The 23,864-nt window shown below is 38.4% G+C and overlaps 1 protein-coding gene across 1 annotated transcript in view; it reads right to left on the reverse strand.

The window, feature by feature from the left end:
* The window catches only part of spon1a (spondin 1a), a 72,009-nt gene that overhangs the window by 13,943 nt on the left and 34,202 nt on the right, over positions 1–23,864 (reverse strand). The window contains exon 7 of the mRNA XM_028581331.1: positions 2,632–2,696. Within this exon, the coding sequence (XP_028437132.1) occupies positions 2,632–2,696 (65 nt within the window). The remainder of the gene's footprint in view (positions 1–2,631; positions 2,697–23,864) is intronic.

Consider the following 23,864-nt stretch of genomic DNA (forward strand, 5'->3'; position numbering starts at 1 on the left):
TGGTTTAAGAGGAGGCACTAACCTAAGAAAAGAAGCACTACTACTGTAGAGTAATTAAACCCTATTCTTCACCAAAGCTTTATATAATCACTTCCTTATTCTGTATGGTTGCTGTTTTCCTTTCTCTCAGTTTAGTTCTCTTCCTGTCTCTCATCCTCACTTTTGTCAAAGACAGGAACGTTGAAAGCTTTAATTGACAACCAACGTTTAAGAAAAAACTGAATGGGATGAGAAGATAATTAACTCTAATTGAGAGAACACTTTGTTTTAGATTACAGCATATTTCATCTTTATACAGACATACAGTACTTTATACGTACACACAAAAAGCACAAACATGCATATTCACACTGTATTACTATAGCACACAAACACACACATCCAGCTATGAAACATGCTGACATATATCCATTTATGTATTTTTAATGCAGCTCATATGTAAAGCTAATGAACTCTCCAAAGACTCTTTTAAGAATTAACAAGGTACGTCTCCTAGTTGGTTGAGTAAAACATAGACTTTCTTTGGCCTACTTCCACGGTGAGCACACTTCCACATAGTTATCAATACAAAACGTCCTTCCTTTTTTTTGCTCCAAACCAACGTAATTGATCTGATGCACTGTACAACAATTAATTGGTTGCCTATGCAGCACAGAGTAAGCTAATTAGTGCATATCATTGCTTCTATTCCTGTATTCTTCCCTTTTGAGACTAAAGTCATGGCCCTCGCTGAGGCCCCCTGGTTGAGGAAACAACACTGCACAGGCCTTTACCATGAAGTTCTTCTGAGCCAGCCGAGCCAAAAAGATTCTTGTTTTTCTCATGAATTAGAGATTAAATGGCTCTTGTGAATTTAGGAGTAAATGAGCATGCTCACTGTAAGCATGTAATGGCTGGCAGTTTCAGGGCACCTTTGAGCTGGGTTTTCACTGATCGGCAGGCTCTGGGGCCAACTTTGGATACTGACTTCTTACTGTATATTCTGATACCTTAGGCCTTAAAACATCGTATATGTGAATTAATTAATTAATTTCTGTTGTGATTTACCAGTGACTGAGAATGGTGTGGCTCATTAATTACAAAGTTACTTTGTAGCTAATGGGCCAACATTTATGTAAGTGTGGATGCGTTATATAAATGTTGATTATTTTCGAAAGAATTCCATTAAGTTTTTAGATTGATTTCTTACCTTGCAGTCATTTTAATGTGGTATGACTTAAAAATTGCTTAAGATAATCCATCACAGCGGACATATCTACTGAAGAGCATGCTGATGTTATGTCCCCCACATTTTAATGAGTGCATCTGGCTCCAGCTAAGTAACTGATTTACTACGACTGAAATTCAAAACACGTCAAACACTATTTTCAAATGAAAGTAGCAGAGTCACTTATATACCATGGACCCGATACAGATGCTACGGAGCATATTACAAATTCACAGCAGGGGTAAGACAAGTAGAGGAACTTCAAAATTAGTAGTAAAGCTGGCTGTTAAAGGTCTGCTGGTAATCAACAATTCTTTTTACTACAAACTACTTAAAGGTAATCCTGTTTCTACATATGCATTATGTCAGAAATGTATGTATTGTAAGAGTTACATAACACTTTTGACTTAAAAGACAGAACTACAAAAACAGAGCATGACTTTTTACTTGACTTTTAAGTTCCATACCCCTTTAGTCCTGATGTATGTCCTCCTGTCCAATGTAATTTTTTTCCATTTAGCCCTCTTATCTCCAAGGTACTAAGGACTAGAGGTAGGAGTTAGGAATCCCATTTTCTTTTGTACTGTCTAATCTATGATGATTAAAGATAGTGTGTTTAAGTTTCTAGTTTTGTCTCACAAGCCTGAAAGAGGAGGCAAGATGGATTATTTAATTTGTATTTATTCCGATTTTTAAAGTATAGTGAATGTTCTTGCCAGTGATGTATGAATTTTGTTGTAGATGATGAAGGTCTGAAGATTTGATCGTGAAAGATGCCTGAGAAAGATTTTTGAGTTTTCTATACGTTTACTTGTTTGGAAAATGTATATTGAGCACTCTGATCTGGCTCATATGCATTCATGGTGTCTTGCACTGCAATTTCCAAAAAAGACGATGTTGTGCACATCCATGTAGTTGCTGGTACAGAACAAAAGAGTAAATGCCTTGTACTGCAAGCCCATGTAGGTTGGGAATAGTTGACACAATAATAAAAACGGAATTCATGCATTTATTCATGATACAATATACTTTTCATCAGCAGTGGGAACTCACTGTCTGTGAAGGCAACACCAGGGTGATTAGATCTCTGGTTTTTATGGTCTTCAATATCATGGACAGCATATTGATAGACAGAAGACCCAGATGATAGCTTTAATAAGATCAATGAGAACAGAGGAAGATCTTGGAATCTGTGATGGATGCCTGTGACAGATCACTAGCCAGTTTTAAGTCTCTACAGGTCGACTTTATACTGTAATTTAAATTCAAATGATTGAAAACCACGTAGAAATGTATGATAAGTACATTGAAAGTAATGTAGATGATTTGCAATTTGTATTCAATTTTTGATTAAAAATAGCAATCCAGCAGCACTGTCAGGAGATGTGTGGTGAGCATTATGATAGTCAGGATTGATTACTTACACATTAAGTGGTTGCCAGGCTGGCCACTGTGCTTTCATTTTGATGACTGTCAGGACGTCATCACCCTATAGAAGAGAGACAGAGAAAAAGACACAAAAACTGAATCTCAGTCCCCTAAAATAATCCATGCTGTCTTGAACCCTCACGCTTCACATGTGAATGACTAAAACCGATCAATGGAAGACTTTTTTCCATTTGTACACTTTAATCTATAAAGTCATTATGTCAGTGAATAAAGTTGGTCTGTGTGGTCAGATTGGGCTGGAATGGGCTCTGCTTATAGTAAATTTATCAGCCTCAACATGCCTTTTCACAGTGAGAGGCATCAGGTGGTTTTAACATCCTTAATACAAAAGATGTGCATACAAGGATCGCCCCTTGTCATTAAATGATTTGATGGATACTGATGGATGCATTTTGGTTTTGTGTCATTTAGTTGGTTTAATAGAACATGTAAGAAAGTATTTCAAACATGTTACATTTGTGATTGATGTTCTGTTTCATCTTGTGCTTCTTTAAACACCACAACACAAACTGAACATGAACATTATAAGCTTCACAAATACAGTACATATTGCAGAGCTACTGTGTAGGATAATAGTGTATGTATGTGTTATTGTGTCCAAACCCTGTTGGATTCATTTGATGTTTTGTCATTGTGGAAAACATAAAAATTCTCTTTTTTTGAGCAAGGTTTGTGTTAAGTGGAACATTAGACTGTAGTTATACTCAGGAACAGAGATAGTATGCATATGGCATACACATAAGAGGATGAGAATCTATCATGGTGAAAATAAATCCTGCCAGTGTGATTATCGATCAAACTTGCAACCTTCCAGTCAAAAGCCCACGGAGGGGAGGAAGACACTGTCACAAATGTTTTCTTCAGACAATGCCAACCAGAGGAAAAGTGTTTACTTCTCATGCAAATTACTGTTTCTCATTAAAAACAGGCTGTGCAAGTATATTCACAATGTTCTAAGTTATGATGATGTCAGTAACCCTACTTCCTGTGGTCAGAAAATAATGTTTGTTCCAGTAACCAAAATGACAGCACCCACATCTCTTGCTCTGTTATTGAATTTTATTGCAGCAAATCTGACAGGCTGATAATAAGCCCGCAGCAGACTAATCCTATTTTAGATTCAAGCATGGTACTGATGGGCTGTGCCTGTGCTAAGAATTGAAATATTATATACTTGTGCTTTTTCCATGTTTCCACAACAAAACACAGTATTGCGTTCTGAATGAAGCTTTACGCTTTCGGGTAAACATTTCTGTCACTATAACATTATATTCAGCGAGGCATTTGCAAACTTAAAATGAATAGCAGTTGACAAGTGTGAAAATAAAATTCAAGGTGCTACTTTTGGTTCAGGTTCTCAGTGAAACATGTTTTAGTTTGTTCTACACAAGGACACATCTTTATTTTTTTTTGGAAAATACTCTAGAGCTTCTTTGTGAACTTGTTTTTATTACACCATCTCTCTCCTAAATGTGATAGAGGTTCTCACCATGCAATTTCCCTGGCTGAAAGTGAAAAGAAAGGAGCTTGGAAATACAGGTCTGATGAGGAATAGAGTTAGCAAATATTGCTGCGAGACCTTTAAAGAACAGATACGTCACAAACAGCAGCGTCCAAGCCGGTGACAAAGATCATTATAGTGAGCGAGCCAAAAAAAGACCTTCTCCCACAATTTTGTCTCTTGGTAGCCATTTGCAGAACAAATCGAACTGTCAAGATGCGACTCATAACTACTAAAAAAAAAACAACATCAGAGTTTTCTAAATTTCTCTCCCTTCTCTGTCTACTTCACTCTTGAATGTCCTAAAATATCTATACCTGAATGGCCATATTTACAATTGGAATATTTAATCAGCCTAGCCTCCTAAAATTAAGAAAAAATAGCATGACTCTGCTTCAAATGTGAGCAAAGGTGAGACAAAATGCATTTCTCCACTATGAAGTAATTATATAATATTTTAAAGAGGAGACCGGTGTGTGGATTTTAGTGTGGTGCAACTCTGTTCCGCACTGATAAGAATATTTATTTCTTCTTAGGAAGGACAGTCTGGACTCTGCTCCTTCCCCAAGTGTCAGTAAGTCATGCTGGTGAGGGCGCCGCTTTTAACGGGATCACAGGAGCTGATATGATTGGATGTAATTGGATGCTTTTAACCATTTCCAAGTTATCAGCGGGCACACTGTGTGCCTCTGGTTAAGAAAATACCACAAGAACACTGCAAAATATAGCAGAAAAACATACAAAACACACACAAAATGTTGTAAAATCACTTGGAAATGTTGATGCAGGTTCTATTTACACTGAAGATGTGTTTCTTTCAAATAACACCAACTTTTTTAGACTGTAGTATACTGTCATGTTTCAGGCTAACATGCTCTTTGGCTACAGCATTCAGCCTCTAATCAGTTGTCAAACATATTAGCCCTAACAATACTAAATTTGCATTTTATTATTTATTGTACATGTAATATGTATGTAAATCAATGTAATAACATGGTATGTAGAAGGAAACTTAAGAATAAAGAGGAACAGCATTATTACAAATTAAACCAGCACCATATTAACTCCAGCATCAACCAAAATCCAAACAAAAATAAAACACACATTTTCCCTCAACCTCTGACACCAGGCAGCAGACTGTAAAACTTCTCCCCTCTCCCTTACAAGAAAGCTACCATCCTGGAGTCCCAATCACTTTTTTTCTAGCACCAGGGCTCTGTTTACCAGGACTGGAGGTTCAGTTCAGACTTTTAGCCCAAGAGTCTCCACTGGGGACACAGTAAAAAAGTTTATGGCTAAAGACGCATACCATGGACGGGGAAACCAGCTAATTACACCAAGAAAATGAAAGCAAGCAAACTGATCAGCTTGTGACCCCAGATCATTGGACACTCAAATTAGGCTGAACCTTTTCATTGATTTTAGAAAAAAAAAACATACTAAGTTACCAGTTTCCTAAGTGTGTATTCACATACATACAGACCACTGCCAGGATCTCCCCACATGTCCACCAGACACACAGTAATCCCTGTCACAGAAACAGATCCCTAAATTTCAAAGACTTAAATACATTATTTTATAGTTTTCCATTAAAAGTAATTGTCGTATGTGTTTAGTTACATGACTTTGTTACTTTATAGACTTTCATTAGAACAATTAAATCAGCAAATTCATAATCTTATGGAAATTGTCTCATAATATTCATATTACCCAATGCATCATACCATTGAGCTAAACTTTCCCCTACATATGTATAAAACAGGGAACAGAGTAGAATCTCACTGTTGGCTCTCAGTCCCTTCAGCCATAATTTCAGTCTTCAGTAAGGGTGTGACGAGATCTCGTTTTACGAGATCTCGTGAGATTAAAACGTGACGAGATTTCTCGTCGAGGTGAAAAGTTGTCTCGTGAGGCGATGTTATGTCAGCGTGATGGAGCGTGAAATTACTATTGAAGATCCCCCTGCCACTTTTAAATCATTTGTGTGGCAACATTTTGGTTTTCCTGCAGAAATAATAAACGGCGAAAGAGTGACAGACAAGACGAACGCAATATGTAAACATTGTAAGAAAAAAATGCTGTATACCGCGGCTAACACGAGCACTATGCAAAAACACTTACAGCACCACCACAGCTCTCTACTAACTACTGCACCCGCGACGAAAACATTAAAAGGGCAAACAACTCTAAAAGCCTTTGCATCTCTGCCACCGGTAAGTGCAAGAGCCACGGCAATAACGAGGGACATAGGCGTTTTCATTGCAGCTGATATGAGGCCATTTTCTGTGGTGGAAAATGTTGGATTTCGGCGACTCCTCCACACACTGGAAACGAGGTACGTCATCCCATCACGCGCGCATTTAACTCGCACTGTAGTCCCAAACCTCTACAAAGAAGCCAAGGTCAGTTGAATAAAAAAACTATTTTCCATTCATATATTTCATCATTGAGGATTTCTTTAAATTTTTTTTAAAAGTCTCGTCTCGTCTCGTTCTCGTGAACCCAATCTCGTGATGTGTCTCGTCTCGTGGAGTAAGTGTCTCGTCACACCCCTAGTCTTCAGTCAAATGTAGAAAGTCTCTGTAGGACCACTAAGGAGGATGTGATCCAATATTTCCCATCAACACTTAATAATTACCAGAAACCCATCACTTGGTAACTCCCTAGACATGTTGATGGAATGGATATGTTTTATAAATAATTGCAGACTTTTCAGTACAGTGTCTGCAAGCTATGCTGTAGCCAGAGGCTCATCTGCCTCTTGGGACAGAACTATTCATTTTGTATTTCCTTATATTGACGTCATCAGTGACAATTTTGGTAAATATGTATTTGCATATATATATATATATATCTCCAAATATATGTATTATTATTTAACGCTAAAATGTACTAGCTTGCTTACTTAACTTACATTACATGTTACATTTGCAGTTGTAAACACACAAACGGAAGATAACTTCTGATGCATTGGGTTCAGATTCACTGAATTAGTGTGGCAAGGGCAATCTGCATTTTGAATTTACTTCAATTTTTTTGCACTTATGTTGCTAGAGCTGAGTGCTCTGAATTTTCATCTTAGTCACTAAAAGATTCATGCAAATCAAGAGCCTTACACAAGCAAGGAGCCCGCTTCATCAGAATAAGCACAACTTCAGCTAGAATATTAATCTACCAAGTTATAAACACTCTAATGGACCAATTTTGACATTGATATGAATTGCTCTCTATGTAATACAAATCCTCCTTTATCTTTCTTGGCATTGTTGTAGTAGAAAACATCTATAATGTTATGTTATTTCCTTCATTTGAAAATAGTTACACGTTGCACATTGACATAAGACAATACAACAGAGACAATTAATGCAGATGAGTTTTGCATTTCTGTTTTACATATATAATTTACATTTATTCCCACAAATTTTATTTCTTGTGTTTACGTAATTCAAGCAGTGCCAATCCTGCAGCCCTCCTTGAAAGCTGCAGGCACGCTGTGTCTGCAGAAAGATACAGTATGTTGACAACACACCAGATTGCCATGAAATTGGTAAGGAAACTTGTGGTCCCCAGTCAATGATTCCTAATGGCTCCGGTGACCTCTGACCTTTTTTTTCTAACAAAATCTTCGCTCCCCCAGAGCTCCCCCTTGATCATTCATATGGTGACAGGGGTTCTATGAGTAGTTCTAGATTTAAATAGCTTTTCGAAAATGTCAGAAAATGTCATGTTTTCAGAAAAAAATAACTTGTTTTTGGCTTGCCAACCATGCGTTTACATTGTACTGACTTCATACACTATTACATGAACTGCTGTGCTTCTAGTCTATAAAGGGGCATATCATTCTTCAAATAAATTTAAAAACATTAGAAATCCTCAAAGTTGAAAATATTGGGTTTTCACACCAGCGACAATATCATATGGACAAAAGTAATAATAATTTAATTATATTAGTAAATATATGCATGGTCAAAACAGGTACAAAATGACTTTGATTGCTTTCCATTACTTGCCTGTGTTGCAGTTTGAGCAACATAGGCATAAAGGTTTAAATGTTACAAGTACACTAATATTTAGCTGTGTTGTTTATCTCTCATGCATACAATTGTAACCCTTCCTTCTTTTTGACTCAAGAGAGAAAGCAGCAATATTTTGATGTGTCCTTCCATTACAGATAAATATCAAAGTATGCTGTCATAAATAACATCACTTTTACTGCTTCGCACCACTTTGTTGTTGGGTTTAATGACCGGTAGCACAGAGATTTATTGGCTTAATGACAAAATTTGCAACAGATCATTACCTCAGCACAGAATCCCAAGACTGGATGCATTTCTCAATTAACAAGTATGACTGCGCGTGAATCCGTTAAACCATTAGTATGCCAGAGATAAAGATAGAAGAAACTCGCTGTGACAAAGATAACCAAAGAATGTCAGACATACTATAGAAATGTAGGAGCAGGTTTCTGAGTGAGAGTAGAAAGATCATACACCGTTTGATTGACAATTTGACTAGCTGTCAATTTCTGTACTTTCAATTATGTACTTTCACAACTTCTAGCTAAACTTAGATAAAGTAAAGTCACCTCCATATTGTTTATAAAACCATTTGCTCCCGCTAACAATAGATAGGCTATTACAGGTGAACATTATATAACTGCCACTATAGCCTAACTACAGGTATTGTAGTCTGCTTGATAAATAAATTATCGTGTCTTTAAACACAAATCACGAACGTCTGTAAAATCAAATATCTGCTTTAAAGTACAGAACTTCCTGGCTGCAAAAGTTACATTTTTGTTCTCTTCTAGGAAAATTAACCTTGTTTTCCTGTCCAGTGCAGCTGTTTATTTCTCATGCTGCTACAAGATCAGCACTGCAAGAGTTGCAGTTGCAAACAACTACATGTCTCATCGTTTTAATCATTTCAAAACCATAAAGGAAGGTGAGGTACATTACCTTCCTTTGTGGTTTTGAAATAAAACATTATAATATATTCCTTGAACCATGCCACTACCCTCAAATGCAACATGACTCCCTAAACAATGGGATTTGGGAAATGTGTTAAGTTGTGTGTTAAGTGTTTTCCTTTAGCTGTTTTCCTACATATTGTATTTTTGTTTCATTACTTTGTTTTCTTAAATGTCTTTTTGCACAATAGGGCCGACGCACTTTGATGTTTTCAGAGCAGTAACTGAAGGATATTTTGATTAGCTGTTAATTGGACATCTAACACCACTAATTAAAGTCTTCCCACTGGCAGAATTTTGAATCCACTCCCTGCTTTATGTCAAAGGCAGGGAGAGAAGGATCGAATTTCAAAGATTATGTTTAAGTAGACCTTCTGCTGCTGAAATGTAGTGTATTTCCACTAATGATAGGGTGTCTAAAACTAAACCCTATTAGCAATGTAACTTGTCCCTTGCTTCTCCTGCCCAACACACACAGTAATTAGCTTTTCAGAGAGCCTGTCATTTCCTTCTACTAATTTAATATTGAGCCAAAGCAAATCTATAATTCTGTTGCTTCCTGCAGGGTGGCAGCTAAGGGACAACCTTTCAGGAACTCATTAGAATGGGCTCAAGAAGTGTATTTTCAATGTATATGCTTCAGTACAGCGAGAAATGTGTTACTAATAAACTCACACACTGCTTCTCACTACTTTTAATTTCAAGGTTCTGATTTTACGGTTTGCTCATTTTTTATTGAATTACCAACTTAAAAAAATGTTTAGAGTTCCATCAAGCTCCTTCAAAACCTGTGCCACTTAAAAACATAATTTAGGCAGTGAAAAACTAATGCTGAATTATTACCGTTTTAAATAGATGCATTTAGAAAATACAGTGCTTTCATTACTTGTTCAGCACCACAAAGTTCACTAAATAAATTAATATTGATGCATTAGAGTTGATCTTTCTCTCTTCTGGTGTTTTGTTTAGTTTACCTCTGAGCACTCCTGATGTTACCTTTGACATTCTTTTTTTTGCGATTTCAGTGACAATCTAGCCTCGTGAGACCGTCCTGATCTTGCGAGCTCCAGTTTTCCACTCGCAGATCAGTCGGGCATCTTGAGGCAGAGAAAATTTGGAGCCGTTAGCCAAACGACCGGGCCAATCAGCATTGGTTTTGAGGTGGGTTAGGTGGTGATAGACAGGTGGTTTATCCAATCAGCTAACCAGTATTTTCAGACAGCGGTAGCCGCTCGCTAATGCTTTTTTTCTCTTGGATCCTTCTTTTCGAATATGGTCCGTGAACCTGAAATGGTTCCTTTCATTCCTAAATTCTCGTTACACAAACGGCAAATATCCTTTACCGACATGTTTGCATGCTGAGCTAACGAGCTATGCTTTGCCTGCAGCAGCAGGGGCGGGCTTGTGGTTGTATTTTCATACGCTTCTTGGATCTGATTGGTTGATTTGGCCCATCTATCACCAACATAGGTGATAGATGGTTCATCCAATCAGCTAACCAGTATTTCCGCCCCTTCCCAAAAGTTCTCCAACGGAAAGTTCCCAGATGGATATGCCGAGCAAATGCGAAGCAATCCATCTGGCGGAGTCAGGTTAGTGACAATCAGCATCCTACTGACACTTTTCAATTCATTCCCAAAAGGAATGCAAACATGTTTTTCTAATCAATCATTTTGTATTGATGCATGATGTTGTGCATCACAATCCCTGTGTCATTAATCACTGTCAGAGCCCAGCAGAGGGGCACATCTGCCCAACTGGACAAACACACTGGCTTGAATCGCAAAGTACAAAGTGTGACTTATTAAAATATTCTATACAATAACAATCTGTTGCTCCAAGTCACTTATCTTACTATAGCTCAAGCTAGGGCACATTTTTCAACAGAGTAATTCACTCCTTAAAGCTATTTTTTATTTTTATTTGTTTATTTTTTTTTATCCAAAGTAAGCACTCTCATTAAGTAGGCGTTGTATGGCAGCAACACATCATGTGGCATAGAACTATACCACTATGAATTATTACAAGTTGTTATCAAATCTGAAAACTCAACATCAAAGGTATTCCATTCTTGTTCTTCTAAGTGCATTTTCTAAATGTATGACTCAACAGTGTTTTATAAGACTGGTTCATGTTTGTGCTGTTTTTGATTGAGAAACTTAATGATACTGAAAATATCTGTAAAAACTGTACTGTTTCATAATATTGTACCGCAATTGATTTGATTTCAGATATTAGCTTCTATGACCCCTATAGTGCCGTTTTACTTCTTAATTTTTGCATTTTCTTCTGATTTAATCTTCAAGACTGCAGTTCAGTAATTGATATATGGTTCTCAAGTATGCAGACAACTCACAAGGACAGTGATACATATTTACATCAGGGTTACCAGTACATTAATGCAAAATTAGGCTTCTCCTTAATTTGTATTGGATTGTTGCGCTTGACCTGTTAAATAGAGACCCTCTGATGCTGGAAGTGAGCCCATTGTCAGAGGCCTCTGAATCCGCAAAGCTAAGTCTACTGGGGTGGGATTGCCCTGTTGTAGTCCCTCACACTGAGATGATCAGCCATGAAATTGGCTCAAGGCTGGCTGAGGATGTAGTCTTTAAATACTGCCTCAGGTAGATAATACCCAAGTAGTGCATCTCATTGGCACAGAAAACCTTAGCGACCCTCACATCTTTTACTTTTCTTCCATTACCAGGACAACTGTGCACGGTGGTTGTACTTTATGCCCACATAAACTCTAAGCTTCTCAGGCAATAACAGTGATGAGTTGTGAAGCATGTAGGATTTATTACAGGACACTTTTACTATTTCTGCACGTTCCATCTATGACCCTATGGCAGTATTTTCTCCTGCTTGATTTACGTATGAGTATCTGGTCTTGTTGAGATATTAATGGTGAAATGCAATGGAAGTTCTCTGTGACATGTGTTAAAAAGTCTGCATGAAAGTAAAGTGTGGATTACTTGAAACACCTTCCCAACTGGTAAAATAATATAGGACAATTTACTGTGATTGCTTGTGAATGCAATGTTGTGTGGCAGTCACCCCTCAGGTGCCAGATTTCAGAGCCTAGACCACCAAAAATAAACTCAACCTGTGAAGAAACACTGACACACGTGTTGTATTGTTTATGGCGCAAGTGCTGTGCTGGGAAAAAAAAGGCTGTGCATCTGGGAATATATTCTTGTCTGCATGTTAAACAATGTGTGTGTATTCATTTCCATAAGTGGGATTCTTGTCTGTGTCCATGTTGATCTGTGCTGCACCTGATCCTGTTATAACATTACATCATGACCAGTACTGACAATAAAGCCGCCTACACACGATAGGTGGCAAAACCGCTTTGCTCCGGCTGTTCCATTGATTTTCTATGAGTAGAGTGGTGTTGCCCAACTATACACTATGCTGCCCCTGGGCTGAATCTCATCCCCCTTACTTAATAGCTCCTCCACTCCTCGGTCCTCGGCTGAAGCGGATGTTGTTCTGTCCCTCCTCGGTGAAGGCCGTCTCAAAGCTCTTATTTTGTCCCCGAGGACAGAGGACCAAGCATCGAGCATCGAGGAGGGATCATCGAGGAGCTATAGCCGAGGATACACAAGAGCAGCCTTCCCGGAAGCCGTGCAGCTGAAGGAGTTGCTAACTCCGCCCACACAGTTGATGTATTCATTTGACACTTCAGAGGAGAAGACATCTCATCCCTCTAAAAAACACATTTGGTCGATGCCTCTCTCCTCCGATTTCCTTGCGTCCCTCCCGGGCCTCCTCGGTGGGACCAAGACGTGAGTGGAGGCTTCTAGGAGCCAATTTAAGTGCTATGGGACGTACCCCTGGCGTCGCGCACCGCTCGGATTTGCCGATTTGCAAAAGTTCAAATTATTTCAACTTTGACCTTGTTGCCGCTGACCTTTCGAAAGCGCAACCAATGAGATAACAGCGTGTTGTTACCTAGCAACGGGAAATAGCTTCCTTGCCACCCTTGATGACGTTTGCCTCTGCACTTTGCTATGCACCCTACCTAGCGGTGCGCAGAGAGCAAGTCGTTTATCATGTGTAGGCAGCTTAACGCAAAGCACTCGCTGTGCTGTCCATTATTGCAGTGGATCACAGAAGGTTGATGGCTGGTGTCAGGCAAATAGGCTCATCTCAAACATATTTTCAAGGTGAGGCAATAAGCAGAATTTGCATTATCCTCTACAATCTTGATCTAACTATTTGGCACTGTGTGACTATATGATCATTTATTGGGTTATAATATTTTGTGGTTCAAGGTAAAGACTGTGTCACTAAATCAACAAGAAATCAGTTTAAATATAGTATAAATGCACGTTTTTGTGATTTCTTACTTCTTGATGTGTGTGTAAATGTGTTTGCCTTTATTCACTTCATCAGCTGTAGTAAAAACATAAGTGTGAGAAATTAACAAATTGTGATGTTTTTAGTAACCATTTTCATTTTAAAAAAATGACATAAAAACGATTTTTCCAGTAGCTCTGAATGTGACAGTAACTCTGATTCTCCACTGGACGTGTCTGTGCTGCGTTCCTGCTGCATTCTGGTTTTGTTCCGTCCTCCACTACGCACCATACCACACCAGGAGCATCTCAGAAGCGGAATGTCTTGCTGCCAGACTCGCAGACTTCATTGTCTCTAACTGTACTTTTCAGTGAAATTGTGTGTTTATTAAACTAGTATCTATTTGTCCACCTCCAAGATGAATCTCTTGTCGTCCATGGTGTTGTAAAGAAGACGAAATAATAGATAATAAATAATCGATATTGGGGAGGGTGTTTAGGTCCATTGAATGGATCTCACTGTTTTACTGCCTCCCTGGCTGTCCAAACGGCCAGCGGCTCATGTGAAAATAGACCTAGCGCGTATCTTTAGCGGAGAGGAGAGCCGCTTCACGTCTGTTTCCGGGTTTGCACCGTGGCGTGGCTGATGGAATATCAAGCATTGACTTGAATGGCCGCGATTGCTTGCGGGGCTCGTGGCGCATCCGGAACTTAGCGCAGATGCACCCGGTGGAAAATAGGGGTAAGGGACACTGGGAGTTTAGATAAGACAGCATACAGACAGAGACAGGAAAAGAATGGACTATTAAAGAAATGAGTGCCTTAGGCAGCAAAAGATGACAGTCTTCTTGGAGAGTCATTAGTAATCACAAGTCTAGTATGATCATTGGAATTACTGAAAGCAGTTTTCCCCCTCTGGAAAAAACAGCAGGGGTGTCATTCTGAATTACATCATCAAGCCCTATTTTTTGATTCCTATATAAATGCCTGAGATGATGATGATAAGAGGACTTAAGAGGACTATGTACCTCATAGAGCAGAAAATAATTACAGTAAAGAGCATAGTAAGTTTTATTTACCACTTGTAGTAACTGATGAGAGAAAACACGGCAGAAATGAATTGGACATGAAAAGAGGAAGGCGGACATATAGATTATAAGTATTGAGTAAGTACTCAGTTATAAAGTCACTTACATTTAAGATGTTCTTGTTGAGAGTTTTGAAGATGGCAGGCCTCAGATTAAAATTAAACAAATTGGCAGACAGTAGAAAAGAGACGAGGCATGAACGTTGGTGCAATGTAAAATAAGAGCAATAAAAGTTCAAGATAAGAGCAAGAGCTCATAAACGATTGTACATTTCAGACCCAACCCAATAAGGCTTTGAGGCTGTTTAAAAAAAAAAAAAATTGCCACAGCAAATGTGGGAAAACATATAATATCTAAAGGACCTTGTGGTATTGTTGGGAATCTGGATTTCAACCATGCATCTGGAAACACCATATCTGTAAAAATGAAGACTTCACAATGATAGACTGACTTGACTGAAGGGAAATACCATGCCTGACTAATATCGGTGTAAAGTGAAAGTGCAAATGACTAAATAATTCTCTACTTATAAATCAATTCGTAAACCCTCATCGAATGCTTAATTGAGGTGTCATTTCTGCCTGCAGCTACACATTTACAAAGCTGTTGTTTGTGAAAGGTAAATATTATGATTTCAAGGTCATGAGAAATTTTTTTTAATTCAACTTGTAAACCTTTTTGTCAGCAACTTTCCATTTAGATTAGCTGCAAAATATATAAAGTCACTTTAGTTTTGGGGTGAGTTTTCCTTCAACGATGGCAAATTTTTCTGCTGGTAAGTATGTGGACTTTGAGTAGCTGTGCATTAGCTGTGATCTAAGCTCTTAAGACAAAACAAAAGAGCATTATGCTAAAATCACCACACATTTTCATTAGGATAAATGAGTCTCTGTCATGAAGGAGCGTACAGATTTGAGTTGAAAGAAAATGAACCAAAGAAAAATTTACGTTTTTCAATGGGATGTGTCCTCTCAAATCAATCAAATGAAGGAGAGAGGTCTAGCTGTAACAGAACATAACTGATAAACAGCGTTTGGGGATTGCATTTGATCAAATATATTGCTCTGCCATTTCTGGTAGTGGCTGTGTGCTTTTAATTTGATTAGATGTAAATGTAGATAAAAGACAAACAAAGTCTTAAATGGTACAAAGGCATTTCACCTCTAACCAAAGCAAAATATACCTAACATTCCAGTTTGCCCAGAGGAAGCCTACAAAAAATTCTAAATATTGTTTAATTAAAAACACAATTAGTAGGATTGTGCATCTCTTCCTTATAAGACGATCCCATATGTGTCTAGATACATGGGCTATGATATGGTTCAGGGACAATACATTTTAAAGTGCTCATATTATGCACATTTTCAGGTTCATAATTGTATTTAGAGGTTATATCAGAATAGAGAGGCGAAGTCCCTCCCATTTCAGTTGACCTCATGGGACCTTAATTCGGGAAAAAATATGAATGGTAGTGAACAGGGAGAGACAAATCATTTTTTGATCCCGTTTGAATTGAGCCATGGATTACAAATATGATGTTTGTCACTTTAAAAGATAAAAGATAATTTTTGAACCGAAGAAAGTCTCACACAATTTATGTCACCTAGCTTGATGCTTAACTTGCTTGCTAGCTAGCTAGCTTAGCTCTGTTCCACAACACAAGTGTTTTCAGCAGATAAACTAAAGAAGAAGCAAGATCCTCTGCTCATTTGAGTAACGTTACATCCCCGGTACGATACACAGAGACATCGTAGCTTCAGTGAGACGTCATCTATGCAACATTGAAGTGTGTAGTCTTTCTAATTACGTATTTTCACAGTCTTATACTTATACTTATACAATAAACTGAGACATTCTTCGGTTGAAAAATTATCTTTTAAATTGACGAACATCATATTTGTAACCCATGGCTCAATTCAAACGGGATAAAAACATTATTTGCATCTCTCCGTTCACTCCCGTTCATATTTTTTCAAAAGATAGGTCCCATGGACTGGAAGTAGAAGGGCATGACTGCGGCTCTCTATAGGTTTACATGGTTTAATTTTCAAAAAACACCATATTTTTGTTGTACTGCACATTGCTGCAGCTCCTCTTTTCACCCTGTGTGTTGAGCTCTCTGTTTTAGCTACAGAGTGAGGCATCCCAATTCTATTCCATCTTTGTTGGGAGTCGCACATGCACAGTAGCTAGGTAAGCACTGCTAGCTAGACAGTTGCAGAGTATGAGGGCGTGCCACGCTACCAGCTAGGCGAGCATTATAACGTGTGTTACAAAGTGACGAATGTTTGATACGGAAGTAAAGCCTGGACTACAATAGAGCTGTTTGGAGCAGTTTGTGAACAGTGTTTTCTCTGGAAGATGGTAAGTCCCTTTGGGATGGACTTTGGTCTTTTTCACTTTGTAAACCTATTACATGTACAAAAAAGATATATAACACAATAAAGGAAAGGGAAAAAGCCAAAAAGCATAATATGAGCATGTGAAAAATGAAACGATTCAGTGTGATTCCATGTGGAATCGACTCGATTCAATCTGATAGATACCGTTAATATTTGTTTAAAGCTTTAGTGCGTAACTTTTTGATATTAATGAACGTCCCTTACACAGCCATTGCCAAATAAGGAACAAAGCTAATTAAGACTATCAGCTCCACAAAACTCTCTCTGTATTTCTCAGTATGGCTACGTTCAGAAAATGGTCTCGTCCGGCAACTTTTGCGCACAGAAAATCGATAATTATCTTCTTAAAAGAGTCCATCATGTTGTTTTAATCCTCTGTGTCCTCCTTGGTTATAATTGTGTATAAGTTATAAGTGTATAACTGTGTGGAAGAGGGGTTGGGGTGGTGCGCAATCACTGAAGGCTTGTATCATGTGGATGCACCAACAGTGTTGTTTTCATTACTTAGAATTCCACATGGGGGAGACAGAAACGATGCACTATGGCTTTAATGTAAACACATTAATTTTAAATAAAAAAAAATAATAATAAGCCAATTCTATAAAAGAAGCATCGCCTACCCTCAAATAAATATATATTTTGTAAAAGCCACCAGGGAATAGCAAAGCTAGGACCGATTCATATCGGTAAATCTTTACACCCCTAATAATTAGATAGGCTGGGCCTCAAGGCTTCCAGTATGAGTGTGTGAACCTGCTGTAATGCTGGACATTCAGAGTATGGACAGGTTTCTTTCCCACCTGCAAGTACTGAAGTCAGAGATTTCAGGTAACTCCCGTTAGCTCTTGTGTAGTCTAGCTTGAACATGTCTCTACTTTTTAATATGTTTGCTCACTCAAACAAACCAGCTTACATTGTGAAAAAAAAAAGATTATTGTAAAAACCTCCGTGGAGCATTTCAAGAACAGAGAACTGCTTGTTTCCATTAGAGAAGACACATCATGCACTGCAGATGACATACTCTCTCATCTTGGAGGGAAAAGATTCATATTGCATGAATAATTTCCATCTAGTCCTGACAAGCGCAGTGAACCTTCATTTGCAATGCTTGATTTAGCATTTGTAATTCCCTGTTAGGCAAGAAAGTGCATTTAAACAGGCATCGTCACAAACAAGAAATGGTTAGGAACAGTCTTGCTCCACTGACATTTGTGATGGTTTAATATGAATAGGTGCGGGAAGGCAGCCATACAGTTATCTATGTACCTTCACACTGCAGAGTGAACAATCAAAAACTCAATTAACTACCTTACATCTGTTTTAAGGGATTAAATACAGCATTTTATTATGATAGTGATATTCATTTGTTTGCAAAAACACTACAGAGATAGTATCACAGAATACCTGAAGATTAAATACACACACATTTCAATGAAGTCATGAGTACAGTTTTGGATTTAAGAGGGTAACATTGATCATACATTTAGGCTTAACAAATTAAATTTGTTTACTAAGGACTTCCCAAGCTGATCAGCAAGAGTGAAGTCAGGGGAAATCCAGGCATTTTTAAATCATCTGATATAAATATCCCCTATATAAAACACAATAACACAAGAGTAAGTGGACAGCCAGTCAAAATATCTACTTGATGTTGGATGGACTGAACAAAAAAATTCAATTAGCAGATACGAGTGGAAAAATTGTGTGTGAAAAAAAGTTGGTGGTTTATCTTAATGCACCAATTCCTTATATTTGCACAAAAGTAGTGGATGGAAACGCCTCAGCATCGACTTATCACAGGATTTTCAAGAAATATTGTGCAGATACAACAACACAATAGCTCATAAGACCTTTACAGATTCAACATACCATGCTGGGGAGGCACTCAGAAGAAAGAACAAACTTATCAGAACCCTTACTATTGCCAGCAAAAGCTCAAACATTTGTTCCCAATATCACAGCTCTCAGAACATCACACTGCATCTCTGGGGAAGGAAATCATTGCTAATCCATCTCAACCCTTCCACACTGATTACACCATCCTGCCCTCAGGCAGCCACTAGCAGCTTTCCCTGTTGAAAGAGCCGTCACATAATTAATTCCTACAAGTATCCACCTGCTAAAAAGTGAAAAATCAACTGACTGATAATTTTTTTTTAAATTATTATTACTTGGAAGTTATTTTTCTGTTGATTTTAAATTGCGTATAATTCTAGTTTTGGGCTTTTTTCCATTTCTTTTCTTTTAGTATTTTAGTTTATTATGTTAAATGGATTATGTATTAGAGAGTGCCCTGATTAAGCCCCTCTGAGGGTTTTTTGCATCTCTCCATCACATTTTTTATTGATTATGTGTATATGCATCTGTAGTATTTATATATATATGTAAATAATAAACTAAACTAAACTAATGTGTTTATGTGCAAGACCAGTGCCCCAGGACCAAAGATAGACAGTCTATTGTCAAGCTTTATACATATGGAATACTGTCTGGGACTCTGTGGGCACACAGTGTATGTGTGTGGGTGGAACATGATTGAAATTGTGCATTCAGATTTTGAATTAATCAACATTAACAAGGTCCCTGGAATGTATCAGCTGTCCATAACATAAAAACAGATTCTTCAGGGTTATATTATATATATTATATACTGTATATAGGGTTATATTAAACAGTAATGATGAGTTCTCAGAGTCTTGCTCTAGAAAACAAATGAGGTAGCGCAAATGACAATGTTTCCAATGCAAATAAAACCATATTAGCATCTTTCATGCCAACAAAGCCAGTATGACACTGAAGCAAAAGCAGAGAAGAGACGGCATTGAAATCATTCGGGTTCTTTTTATGGCTATGTGGCTATGCTAACAACATAAGGGGGTAAAATCCCTTCACTCGTTGCAATAGCAGGAAGACATCCACATGAAGCATTAACAGCTGGAGGTTCTGCCTCAGATTCCTTTGGAATATCAGCTGCAGCACATACTCATATAATCACCATGCTAAAAACATCATCAATGCTAATTACCATGCAAATACCTCTATCTCTATCTCTATCTTTTCACCTCATTAATATTGTCGGCAACGCTTTCCTCTGAGTGCAGAACTATGTAGATCAAGATCAAGAAGCCATTCATATGCTTTGTTACAACTATAATGTATCAAAGCAACCTGCCAAGGAACATTATGGCATGGAAACATCCAAATCGTAGTAGGAGAATGACCACTGCATGAATATCTACTTTATCCCTTGGTGGAATATGAGATGCTGAACAAAGTTTGCATTTTCTGAACACAAATAATAATCTTCTAAAAGCTATCAGAATTACTCACCGAGGCTTTAGCAGTCAAACGAGTGGAACCATTAGCCAGTGCACGCCCAGCCCGGGTAAAATTAGTGCACTTAGCCACACAGTGGCGGGCATAGGTAACTAATGTGACATAAACACCCTACTAGCCACTGTGGCAGAATATGAAATACCTTTTCACATTATTTGCCGTGTATGGCGCTCACATTGCTAACAATTTTTAGCTGACACATCATGGCTAACAGTGCTAACATCTGAACCAACCTGTGCATCAGAAAGTGCAGGGAAGAAAAACTCTTGAGCCCATACAAAATGTACGCCCCTTATCGATAAAAGAAGGAGGCTGTTGTTGGTGGTGCTGCCTTCTCTCGAAGGTAACGTTACAACACGGGCTGGCCTGAAGCTAAAGCCAGTGTTAGTGAGTGAGCGGTGATCCCCACAGCTCCGCGGGGTAACGTTAGCGGAGCTGCCGAATCCGCTGGCTGCGCCTTGATTGCTGCTGCTGCTACTTGTAGACATGAGAGCCTTTACAGCCTGGCTGTCATTTCCTGAAAGGTTGTCCCGAAAATCGACTCCATGGAGAGAGGGTGGTTCATTACATGGAAGACCGGATATTCGTTTTTTGTTTATTTTTCTCTGTCTGTTGGTCCGACAATAAAATGTAGGCACCCGGTCTGATTAACGTACCACGTCTTTGCATCTTTCCTTGTTGGAAGTTCCCAATTTCCGAGTACAATAAAACACAGCATAGCCGGCACTGTCAAGCTCCACCTGGGCAGACGGGGAGAGACCAACCCCTGCTGACTAATGTAAAAAGCGCCACTAACGGTGCACTCACATTTGAATTTAGGGCGGGAAAGTTGCCACAGACACTCAGATCCTACTGGACAATGAAGCAAATACAAGTGCTTTCATCAATGGGTCATATGCTTGATCACCATTGTTTTAACTCACTCTTTGATATATAGGAACTTAACAGACAATTAACTAGATGAGAATCTTACAGACAATAACTTTAGCTTAACTTTAATTTAGTGGTGTGTCATAAAGATTCTGTTCAGCCTAAAGATAGCAGAATACATCATTATGTATTCAAACTGACCAAACTATTCCCTAGGAGACCACAATTACGTGAAATTAAGAGCTGTGAGCCAAAGCCCCACTTGGTTTAAAGGAGCCTTTTCCCTGGGGGAAAGAGAACCTCCTCTGATGTTGTAAACAAAGTTCTGCCCAGGAATATCTGATCTGTCTGTCCCAGCACGTACTCCAAACTATTAATAGACATAAAAAATTGCTTCGAAATTCCAATGGGATGCAGGCTGGCTGTTATCAGCACACACGTAAAGGCTTACACAGCCTTCAGGTGTTAATTAAATCTCCACTGACATACTTATATCCTGCCCTGCAGAATAAACGGTAGTTCAGATACTGCATAGTTGAAGTCACTTCAGTCAGACCGATCTAACTCAAAACAGGACAGGATAACATCCCGCAGGCTCATGAGGAAACATAGTGACAAGAGAATCTTCCGTGCTTAAAGCAGATGAGTTTGTAAGTGCTGACTACTTCTCTAGAGAGCTGTGAATTGATTTGCTGACCGTGGTTGTCCTCGGTTGCAATCTCTGAGCCTCGCAGCGCAGTCTGGAAGCCTATAGTGCTGCCTGGCACACTCATTCATCAAGCAGCCTGAGCCATTATACAGGCAACTCCAGCAGACCTGGGCTCAGGGCTAGGGGATATTATTAGAGATGAATTGAGGTAACTGCCTTTGATGACCCAGTTCAGGCTGTCTGTCGCTCTCTAAGCTTTTCTTCCGATTTGCTAACTTACATTCTTACTCCCAGAATCATGCTGTGTAAGGAGGTCATTGGCCATTGAGGCTAGATGTACTGCACTGCAGAGTAAGTGATGAACCTGAAATTGCCCACTGCTGGTAAGAAAACAAATTTCTACGAATTTAGGCTGAGCCCTGAAGTTTCAAATTAAACCCATATATAATCCGTCCATGTTTTTGTCATACAAACGGCATCCTTGTTAAAGCACCGTATCACACACGGCTATGCACCCGAATACATAATTCAGTCCAAAAGTCACAAAAGACGTTAACTCAGCATTACCTTCAAGGGAAAAAACAAAACAAAAAACAAATGCTAAAGGCAAAACATTACTTATATACTTATTATATACTCATAGATACACAGTATGCAAGACTACAGAAACTGTCAGAGCTATATGTCTTTGCAGAATATACTGTATAATGTGTGTGTCCATTTGCCCTAAAAGACAATATATATGTAATGTATACTGTAGTATATAGATGTTTGAAGCAGAAGGACATCAAGAATACTATAATTTTCTATGGAAAAAATATCAGGGATTAAATAAATATAGGGGATTCTCATTTGCAACAATCTAAATGTTAATCAGCAACTAAAGATAGCTTAAAAGTTATCCAAGGTACACAAAACGGCCTGTAGAAAGGGTTATGTAGAGTATGTGCCCACAACACTGCTCCCACTAACCTTTACGTACAGGCACAGAGTTGTAGGCAGTCTCAAAACACATACTTAGGACTAAGATGGTTTAGACGCTGTAGACAGCCCTGATATATCAAACGGAAACTACAACGCAGTGTTTATAACTGACGAGTCAAGTTTTCAGCTTTACAGCTTGACTGCCCTTATCATCCAATATGAAGCCAGCCTAAGTTGATAACATAAACGTCTTGTTTTTCTTAGTTTTCTCTACAAGCAGAGAAAAATCATACCCACAGAGTTGTTTGGGTGCGCACACAGAGAGAGAGAGACGGAGAGTAATGAGCTTTTTAATGCATCTGAGGAAAGATAATGCAACATTAGAAATGAAAGATGCTGCACTTAAAGTAATGAAATAACCAATAACCTGGAATTAGCAAAACTGTAGCAGTACAAAAGCAGTGTTTTTGGATAATAAATCTGTGCCTTCTTCCCGACTCTTATAAAAGATAGCATGGACTAACAACAGTTGACAATAGTGTTTACAATCGAAATGTTGGCTAGATAGCACTTGAACAAATATATAAAATTATAAAATCGAGACAAATCTTATAAAAAAACGTATTGCACTTATTTGATTTCAGAAATATTTGAGTGGTCGTGTATGGATGCTCTACTATGTCCTTTACTGTCAATCACATTCTTTCTCTTTCATCTGTTTGACCCATGCCTGGGAAGACAGACTCCATGTCCCCAAACTACCAAATGATATGGAGATTGCAGTGAATGGAGGGCCTCAGAGCCATGGTTTCATTTACATAGGGACAGCATAACAGGTAGAGCCATTACTGGAGCCAGATTTTTTGAGGCCACCTCATGAATAAAAGATCACAAAGATTTATAATGAGGGTTTATTGTATTTAGCCGGCCTTGATCTTATGAAGATCTTTTTAAAAAAAAAGGGACGTCTGTATTCCATATCCCACAATCTCGTTCAGGAGAATCAGCACTTTGGCTCACACGGGTTCTGTTGTGACCTCTAAATCTATCAACTTGAGTTGCCACTGCAAAATCCTTTAGGGGGAATGTTTGTGATGTAATGTGCGATGGACAAACCAGTTGTTAACCAATGTTAATGTGGAGGAAAGCACAGTGGCTACAGTTT

The sequence above is a fragment of the Perca flavescens genome, chromosome 1 (genome assembly GCF_004354835.1).
Source record: "Perca flavescens isolate YP-PL-M2 chromosome 1, PFLA_1.0, whole genome shotgun sequence".
Lineage (NCBI taxonomy): Eukaryota > Metazoa > Chordata > Actinopteri > Perciformes > Percidae > Perca > Perca flavescens.